Source organism: Camellia sinensis, chromosome 4, assembly GCF_055761805.1.
Source record: "Camellia sinensis isolate YWXY chromosome 4, ASM5576180v1, whole genome shotgun sequence".
NCBI classification, from domain to species: domain Eukaryota; kingdom Viridiplantae; phylum Streptophyta; class Magnoliopsida; order Ericales; family Theaceae; genus Camellia; species Camellia sinensis.
The window spans coordinates 146,547,561-146,558,217 of NC_138964.1; the positions used below are offsets into that span (position 1 = coordinate 146,547,561).

The 10,657-nt window shown below is 29.5% G+C and overlaps 1 protein-coding gene across 1 annotated transcript; it reads right to left on the bottom strand.

The window, feature by feature from the left end:
* Window positions 1–425: 425 nt before the first annotated feature.
* Window positions 426–7,709, bottom strand: LOC114262650 (transcription factor WER). Its single transcript, XM_082866493.1, has 3 exons — window positions 7,475–7,709; window positions 7,219–7,348; window positions 426–876 (listed from the first exon to the last, which is right to left on the bottom strand). Exons 1-3 carry the CDS (start codon window positions 7,587–7,589, stop codon window positions 474–476), a joined length of 648 nt encoding a protein of 215 aa, XP_082722619.1. The 5' UTR covers window positions 7,590–7,709; the 3' UTR covers window positions 426–473.
* Between the last annotated feature and the right edge of the window lie 2,948 nt (window positions 7,710–10,657).

Consider the following 10,657-nt stretch of genomic DNA (forward strand, 5'->3'; position numbering starts at 1 on the left):
GAGTCTAAATTTTACAATAACAATTATACCCTTGACGTGAAAAGTGAAAGGCACAAATAACCCTTACATGAGTGAGAAAAGGAAATGACAAAAGAGAAATAAAACATCAAGTTGGAATATATTTTTTGGTTAATTCAAATATCACTGAATATTATTTTATTTTTACAACTTCAAAAAAAAAATTTAAAATTGTACATATTCAATCTCTCAATCATAAAATTTATATCACTTTAACTCCTTTAAAAAAAATATTTCCGCAATCTTTTATGGTTGCATGGTCTAAATATACAATTTTAAAATTATAAAAAATAAATTCATATTTGTATGATAATTGAAAGGGTGTCCATCTAATTAACCATTTTTAGGAGACAATCAATATGATTATTTGAAGAGATTATCACCCACAGACATACACATAAAAAAGATTGACTAATAAAGATTCCATTCAGGAAAATGATTGCAAAGAAGAAAATTCATAAGTTATGCCAAACAAAATCAAAAGAATACTCATCTAAGATTTCCATTAAACTAGGGGTGCTTAATCTAAGATCATCATCTGGAAACCAAAAAGGACTTTCATAACTCTCATTTATTCTTTGTTGATCTTCCACTTCCAAGAATCCAACATTACTCTGGTAACCATCGTCGTCCACCTTTTGCTCTTCAGCTCTAATATTGCTATCAGAAGGCGGATTCGAACTTGCATGCATGGGGACACTATCACTCTCTATTAATTTGGTAGAGATTGTTCGCGATGAAGCTCCCAGTTTGGTTATCTCTTTTTTCACTCCGAGCTTCTTGCTCAAATGAGCGTTCCAATGATTTTTTACTTGGTTGTCAGTTCTTCCCGGTACTCGCCCCGCAATTAACGACCACCTTTAAGATAAGAATTGACAAATATTATTAAATAAATATCAATTGTTATGTATCATATCGAACTATATGCAATAGATTTTTGTCCTTTTAATAGTGATAGATCCGGCTTCATACCATAATATGTTCCTTCAAAATTTATTTTTAAAAAAATTGGAATTTTTTCAACTTATTTCTCAAACCAGAAAGTCTGGTTAGTAAGCATGTTTTCATGAAAGTATGGATAATTAGTAATGTGGTTTTTGTATCAACCATACTTCTTAATTTTCTATTTTATTCAAACTAATGAAAATATGATTGCCAATGTTAAAATAAAAATAAAAAAACATTGTTAGCAATCACACTTTCTCTACATTTCAAATTTTAATAGATTTCAATTCTAAATCTAACTTCAAAACAAGAAAATTTGAAAACAAAACACCTGCTTTTTTTTAGATAGGTAACAAAACACATGCTTAGTCACAATACACGTAATTTGAGAAATAGGATGTTTTTTAAATAAATTTGAAAAGAAGCTTGTAGATGGTTAACAATTCAATCAAACAAAACTAGATACTCAAACAATGTATTAATAAAATTATCCGAAAAGTAAATTAATTGACTGTCACATCACACTAATTTTAAATTTACACTATATATCCTACTTTCAAAGTAAATTTTGAAATATTCTTTTATGATTCCTATCATTTTTTATTAAGATAAAATAAGAATTAACCAATATTATTCAAGTTGTTTCAACAAGAATCACAATGTCGGTGGAAGAGGGACTACTAGTTTTTGCATTATTATTTTACCGACACAGCATGCAATAATGGCAATGCTACTACAACTTATACTATGAAAATGTGTGACCAAAACAAATTTGAATACCAACAAAACATCAACAAGTAGTCAAAAGGTCATCAACATCATGTCAGTGATATAAAAAATATATATATTCTTTCTGTTTTAAAATATTAATTTCTTAATTTATTTTTTATTATTTTAAAATATTAAATTTTTTTCAAAAATTAAGAACTAAAAGAGGCCCCGTTTATTTTGGGAGATAGAATGGAGGGGATTGATAGTGAGGGGATTAATAGTGAGGGGATTGTTAGTGAGGGGATTAATAGTGAGGAATTGTTAAATTATTTTTATATAAAATAATAAAACAAATAAAAAATATAAAAATTGAACATTAATATTTAAAAAAAATTCCAATATATAAAAAATAAAATAAATAAAAAAATTTCTAATCCCCTCACTATTTTTCTAATACCATCTCTACCTCATCCTTACCAATCCCCCTTCCTCCTCCTTACTAGTTCCAAGGGATTACTAGTCCCCTCCCTATCTCTCAAAACAAACACCCCATTCTCAATCCCCTCCTCCCTCCCTATAACCCCAAACAAACGAGTCCGGATCCTCTGCCATTGTTTCCTGCCATGCTTCCTGCCGTGGTGCTAAAACGGCGTCGTTTTAGCTTTTTTTTTTTTTTTTTTTCACAGCAGAGCCTTTTCTCTCTGTTATCTTCCAAACCTTTGGCTAATTCCATCATTTGGGAAGCACTGATTGTGTTCTGTGACCCAAATGAAATGTCGAGGATAGAGCCCTGTGGATGCAAGTCTAGCCATTCAAGGCATTTTTTTTTGGAGATATTTCACATTCTTTTCCACTGTGTTGACCTAACATTTAATGATTTTATATTAGAAGAAGAAGAAGAAGAGCTTAAGCATGGTTGGAGGGAGAGGAGGCCCAATAGTCCAAATAGGAAGTTTGGTAACTTTTCTGGGAGCCTCTAAACCAAGAGGTTCGATTTCCTCTGCCGCGATAAGGAAGTTTCCCAATAACCTCTACTGATTTTTTGTTTGTGATTTTGGGTTTACTTTTTTTTGCCCTTTTGGTTTGATATTGGTGAAAATTGATGAATAGAACTTGGAATCTCAGATTTTTGAAACAAAGAAAATAATCTCAGATTTGTGTTTTGATCTTTCGTTTGGTTGGATTTTTTGAACCTGTAAACTAAACACACAAACTTTGACATTTTGAACACCAATTTGAATCAAGAGATAAACCAACACATCAATTTTCTAAAGCAAAACAACACCACCGATTTGCATTGATAACCTGAAAAAACCAATTAAAACCTAGAAACAAAACCCAATCCAGAGAAAACCCAGCAATCCTCTTCTCTTCTTTTTCTTCGATCTACTTCTCTCTCTCTCTCTCTCTATATATGTGTGTGTGTGTGTGGTGGGGTAAAAATGATTGAGAACTGATTCAATTTTGTTTTCTTTTTTGATTTTTCTGTTGTTCATGCTCAAGTTGCTTAGGATTCTTATCGTCTCTCTCGTTGGAGAGCTTAGAGAGAGAAGAAAACAGGGGAAAAGGAAAAGAAAAAAAAAATCAGAAAGAATGCCAAAACGACGCCGTTTTAGTACCACGGCAGGAAACATGGCAGGAAACAATGACAGAGGATCTGGACTCCAAACAAACAGGCCTAGAATATAAATTTTTTATTTTACCCTTCTTTTAAATTCATTAACACAAAATATACAATTATAACAATTGATATTCTTTAAAAAAAATACTTTTAAAGGATAATTTTGAAAAATAAATATTTTTAAAGTGCAATAATTATGCTGAAAAAAAATTAAATTCTCTAAAAAAATTATTATTTTAAGACAAAAAGAGTATATAAATTGACAAAATTTGTGTATTTAAAAAGATTGACAAAATCTATTTCATTCCCTATGATTTCACGTGAAACACTTACTCTTCTATTATTTAAAAATCATTAATAAGTCTCTTTGTGATTTTGACTAATTTGCACTTTACCCTCCGTCAAAATAATGAGTTGCCAATAAAAATAAATTAAGTTAATGTTAAATGACAATTGTGCCCTTCATCTTCATCATCTCTTCTTCATCCAATCTGAAACCCGTCTTTATTGTCTTCTTCTTCAACAAATCTGTAATCCTAATCAACTTCTCCAGGACACTCTCGCCGCCCTCGGTCTCTCAATCATCTGCTGCGATATCATTTCCCTCCCCTCACATCCCATCATTTCTGCCCCTCCTACCATCCCAGACCACCGCCACTGCCCCTTTCCTTTTCCCGATCATCGCCCAGTCCTCCTCTAGTGAAAGAACAATTTCACAGGTTTTTGATACCCGACTATCGGTTCTTCAGAACCTATAAAGACCACCAACTATTGCTTCTTCGTATTCGTCAAATGATTCATCATCCTCAAGCAATTTGCTATTAAATATACTATATATTATGTATGTATATCAGTTTGTGTAAAATATTACTAAATTAAAATTAGGTAATTTAATTGAAGGGCACTCAGTTTAGAAAGTCTAATTTTGAACAAAAAAAAAAAAAATCAGTCTAAAAGTTCACGTGCTAAACTACTACGTAGTCTTTTGGCAACATGCTAAAAAGCTGCGTTTGTGCAGCTTGGTGTCAAAAAAAATTACATTCAGTCGAACTTTTTTTTTTAATTAAAAAATTAAAAAAGTTATTAAATTAATCAAAAAGTTAATAACTCATATCAAAAAGCTAAAGGTTTTCTTTTCTCTTTATTTTTTACACATCTTTTCGTAAAAAATCAAAAAATCATCCCAAATATACTAATTTTTTTTAGCTCATATTTTAGCCAAATAGCCAAAAAGTTACTAAATTAGCCTGTTCCCAAACGAGGCCTCAGTGTGTTTGGTTTGAGTTTTCTGAATTAAGTTTTTTGAAAATTGACTTTTTTAATTTTCGTATTTTTTTGTTTTTAGTGAATATTTTTTAAATTTTAAACATTTTTTTTACTTTTTTAGATGCACCTTATTTAGATGTATCCAAAAAAAAATTTGTGAAAAAATATTTTAACAAATTAATAAATACATAAAAATATAAAAAAAATGTACTAAATTCTTGTATTTTTTTTATATTTTTGGTATTTAATGAATTTTTAAAAGATTTTTTTTATAATTTTTTTACTTTTTAGGTATATTTATGTTAAGTGTGTCTAAAAAAAAATTGCATAAAATATTTAAAAAATTCAGTAAAAATAAAAAAACACGAAAAATAAAAAAGTAGAATTTTTTGAAAATTGTTTTTTGAAAAGTGGAAACAAGCAATCTCATTGGTTTTATTAGCAAAAAATCATTTGACAAGGTGAAAAAAATTACAATTATACCCTTTATATTATTTAAGGTTATACATTGATGAAAATGTAAATTTTTTAAATTGGGTGGGATAATTTGATCATTTTATTGTGATATGACAAAAAAGTCAAAAATAATTTTTTACTAACTTCTCAAATCACTTTTCAAAAAAGCCAATAAAATTTGATAAAAAAATCCAAAATTAACTTTTTACCATATTTTCAAAACACCTATATATCCATAAGAATATGCCTTTCTAAAATAACCAAACAACTCATTCCCGCTTATAGAAAAATGATTACTTATGCATACATGCATTCCTTCTTATCTGTACAATACATAACCATTTGTTTCACATTCTCTCTCTTCACAAACTCTTTGTTACATGTTAAAAGAGTTTAAAAAGATTATATTTATTTATTATACTCACTTTCATAAAATAAAAATAAAATAAAATAAAATTTTAAATATCTTAGCAAGTGGTTTAAAAACACACGATAACAAAATTCATTAAGTGGTACTTTGATAAGTTGGAAAAAAATTGACTTTTTAAATTTTTTAATCTATTTTATTTTTTTGTAAATAAAAAATATGAGAAGTGATGTGATTTAAAATAGATAAAAAATTAAACATTGACTTTTTACTGAGTTGCCAAAGCACCCTAAGTATTATTTGTCATGCCACAGAGTGCGGTAATTATGACATGAAATGCCCAAAGTGATGTTGATTATGCGCAAAATAATTTTAAAATTATGTCTCAAATTGATAGGTCCATATCATACGAAGACCTGTGTGCTATATAACACAACCTAAATAATTTTCAAGCAAACCCTTTACGTTTAGAATAATTTGAGGTACTCACCCTTCGATTCTATACATTTACCTGAATAAAATTGTGTGGTTATAATTAAATTTGTATGGTATAAAATTCATGTGTAAAATAAATTTAAATTACAAGATAAAAGTTCTTAATAATATCTGAGTTGATAAGGATAGGTTCAAAATATTACTCTTACTTTTATAAACATCTGATTTTGGTCATTCCACTTTCAATTATTATATTCAAGTTTTATACTTTAAATAAAAAGGTTTGGTTTTTCTCAATTTATCATCTTAACTTGAAAAAGTGTTTAGACTTTATAGACCTATTTTGGGACCGATTTCAGTGATCCGAACCGCTCATATTTTAGGACTCATTGAGTAGAATATTTATACAAAAAATCAAAATGATTGAACATCAATAACTATATATTTGAATTATATTTGTTTTAAAAAATGAACAACAAATATAATTTCAAGCAGAGCCATCTATTTTTTGTAATTCAAATTTGATTCAAACTTATAACTACCAATATTCGATCATCTTAATTTTTTACATGAATAATTAATTTTAAAAAATAAACTATTTAAATCACTGAAATCGATTCTAAACACGGGGCCTGCCAAGTCCAAATGCCATCTTAAATAAAAATGACTAAATGCCAAATTCTAAATGAAATTGTAGAGTCACCCTCCCATCCATTGATGTTAATTAGATTGACAAAAAAATTAATCAGTGTGTTACACGTGACATTGTTCCAAGCATACAAATAAAAAAGTAGTGAACTTAAAATTAGATTTCAATGAGAATTGAAAGGTACTAGTGAGGCGAAAAAACATATGTCATATATAGTCTAATATCAATTTTGCTGTATGGAAGGAAGAATGAAAGTGTAAGAATTGAAAGTAGATTTGTCAAAATGAAATTTTAATGAAAGGGTTAATTATACTTTTTATTTTTATAATTTAATCTAAATTTTACTATAGTCCTAATAATTTAAATTGAATAATTTGATCCTTATACATAATCAATTTCGTTCTTATGTCTTAATTTTGATTATTTTTTCTTACGTGTCACCATAGAAAATTGACAAGTATCTAAAAATTATTAATTTTAACTTTAAATTTGTATTGAATGACTAAATTGAAACTGAATTATAGGAATCAAATTGTTCAATTTAACACTTCAAGTAGTAAAGTGAAATTTGAACTAAACTAAATAAGTGAACAAAGTAATTAACCCTTAATGAAAAGCGTTACCAAGTGTAATTAACACTTTTCAAGTAGTTAGGTATAATTCCGACCTAATTATTTTTCTGAAGATGGAAAAATAGATAAATTAAATTGATGATAATACAATAATATATAAGTTGAGAGAGAGGAAAACCTATTCCCAAGGAGATTATGAAGCCTAATGATGAGGTCATCTTCTTCCTCTGAAAAATCACCATGTTTGATTCTAGGACTAAGATAATTGTTCCACCTCAATCTGCAACTCTTCCCACACCTCTTCAAACCTATATATATATATATATATATCACATAACACATGAATTCCCCAAAACAACCCCATTAATTATAACCCAAAAATGCAAAAAATGCATGCAAATTCACAACTTTGAAATTTGATGCCAAGGGCAAACCTGTCATTTCAGCAAGGCGATTCCACCTTCCTTCTCCATGCACTCTTATGTAGTCCATGAGAATTCTGTCTTCCTCCACTGTCCACAACTTTTTGTATCCCTTCTCTCTTTCCATTAATTTTCTTTCAAGCTAAAACAACTACAAGAAATATAATATGAATGGGAGAGAGAGAGAGAGAGCTGGAATGTTGGAAGTTGGGACTTTGAGTTTGATCTTTGAGAAGACTCAAGTATGGTCAATGCCATTAATATAGCTGTGAATGGTCTACAAAATGTACCGACCAAGGTTTTTTTTTCTTTTTTCAAGTGGTGTTTACATGTCCTAATTGATATATCAATTATTATATTAACTTATATTATAACATTATTATTTTAAAATTATAACTTCATTCATTATATAAATTATAAATATTCAAAACTTTTAAAATTATACCACATCATCTGAAAATACACTAATTGATATATCAATTAGTGCATATAGCATTATTCTTTTGCTCTTTCTTTTTTTTTTTTTTTTTTATTACAGAGAAATCCCCACATCCTTCTGCAGGTTGAAGGCAGAACCCGTGTCGAGATCATTAAGGTATCATATTATTCATTCCGAACGAGAGATTATAATCTAAAAACTTAGGCCGACCCCTTAACACAAATTCTAATTAAATCAGAACTTACACAACAAAGAAAAATCAAACCCACGCTGAGTGCCATGTAGAGTAGCCACTTGAGGTCTTCCCCAAGCCAACTGCGCTGGACCAAGGGTATATTCTTTTGCTTTTATACTCCAGGCTACAAGTATTTGGACATTCGAGAAATAATTTTGGAGACTTTTTTGAAGTAACTAAAATTTTGAGTGGCCTCTCAATAGACTTTTGAATTTTATTTCCAGATTTTTATTATTTGGCTACCCCGTTAGGATTTTGTACCCATTAATAAGAACACAGAATAAATCACATATATAATGCAAAAACGGGTGGAGATTCAATTTCAATGGAGATCTTGCCACAATTGGAATTAATCCCAATCATCGATTATATTTTTTATAAATTATTATGTGTTCCTAACATTAAATACACTCGAAAAATCATTGACTGTTCTTGGAGCAATACTCATGCCAATTAAGAGGTTGTTTGCGAGTATTTTTTGGCTAAAATAATCAAAAAAAATCAAATTAAATTATTATGCCACTCTCTTTATTTTTTATTCGTCTTTTTTGTAAAAAAAAATTAAAAAATTAATTAAAATAACAAAATTTCAAACGAGCTCTAATAAAGGACAACAAACACTGATACAAAAATGACAAACCCTATTATTTAAACCAATCTCTATGATAGAGCACCCACTGTATTTATTTTGAAAGTTGCTAATAATTTCTCTATTTAGCGGTGGTCCTAAAATTCCAGTGGGCACATTGGGCAAAATATTGAGTAGAATATATTTGGTTTGATTTTCAAAAAAAAAAAAATTGAGAAATTTTTTTAAAAAATTAAAAATTAATTTGATAAAAGAAATAAAAAAAAAATTCTAAATGCTTATCATTTTTTATAATTTTATATTTTGAGAAATCAGAAATAATTTTTAAAAATTTATAAATATTTTTTTGATATTTTTATCAATTTAGTTTTCAAATTTTCAGAAACATTTGTGATTTTTTTTTTTTTTTTTTTTTTTTTTTTTGAGAAACAAACCAAACATTTTTATTTTGTTTAGTTTAATTTGATATAAAAAAAATTATTATTAAGATTTCAAAATTATTCCAATATTGCACATATTAATACAATATTGTGTAATATTTAAGTTCAGAGAACTCTCAAGGTTCGTTTTTTTTCAGAAGTAGTATGGAGGGGATTGAAAGTGTGGGGATTAATAATGAGTAGATTGTTAGTGAGGGGATTGATAATGAGAAGATTAGTAAAATTATATTTGCTTTTATAAGAGTTGTTAGTAGGGCTACAAACGAGCCAAACTTTAATATGTTTGGGATTATTTATTGAGATTTTAATGAAAACGAGCTTGAGCTCGAGTTCAATAAAAATTTAACGAACCGAACTCAAGCCGAGTTGGCTTAGGCTTTACTTGAGTTCGAGTCTGTTCACGAGCCCTAACGAGCTAAAAAAATTATAAATTCATACTTACATATGAGACTAAAGTTATAATTAAAATTTCGATTATACATTTATATATACAATATATATAAATATACTTAAAAAAAAAGTGAATATTTTATCAAAATAATAATATCTACTACCACCATTATATAAAGGGAAAATCGGTCTAGGGTCCCTTTTCCACCTTTCGTAATGGAAGAGATCCATAAAATTATTTTTTGATGTCTAAGGTCCTAAACATATATCAGACAAATTTCAGTCAAACCCACCGCCATTCTTACCCACAACCACCGCCATTCTGATCACCATTTTCCATTTCCATTCCTATTCCCACCACCTCTGCTTCGCTTCCAAACCACCGACACAGATTGAGGTTTACCGTCTCTACATTTATATTCCAAAGGCTGTCTCGAAATCGTAACAAAGCCGAAGATGACGCCGGTGAATGTTGAGTCCGCTCCCGATCTCACTTCTCTTTCCACTGTTACGCGATCCGGAAAATGTGTCGGTGGAAAGGTTTAGAGAGGTTCTCGCGAAGCTTGATCGACGGAGAGAAGCTCTATGGCACAATCACAGTCACCGACGGACAGAGTTCTCAATCCATCCACAACCGATCAAGAGATCATTATGAATCCATCAGCCCGGGCCAAACCGCTTTGCTGACTGGCCCAGCTCGATCCATCTCAGCCTGCGACGGCTTCACCATCGACGTGGTTCTCAAGGATAAGGACAAATATATCTTGTTATAAAGGATCAAGTAAATTTGAAGAGAATGAGTAGATAGTGATATCTTCGGTTTAGTATTTATATAGATTTTTGCTGCTCATTAGGATTTTATTGAGGCAACTAGGGAGCTTGGCATCACATTCTTGGCTACTAAGTTTGATGGTATACTTGGACTTGGTTTTCAAGAGATATCAGTTGGGAATGCTGTCCCTGTCTGGTAAGTTGATAAATATTTGTTGTTGATATTTCGATGATTGCTTGATTGTGTAATATTGGAAATTAAGGGAACCTGCTTGATTGGCATGTATGTAACATTTCTCTGGAAACTAAGGATTTTTTTTTTCTTCTCTGT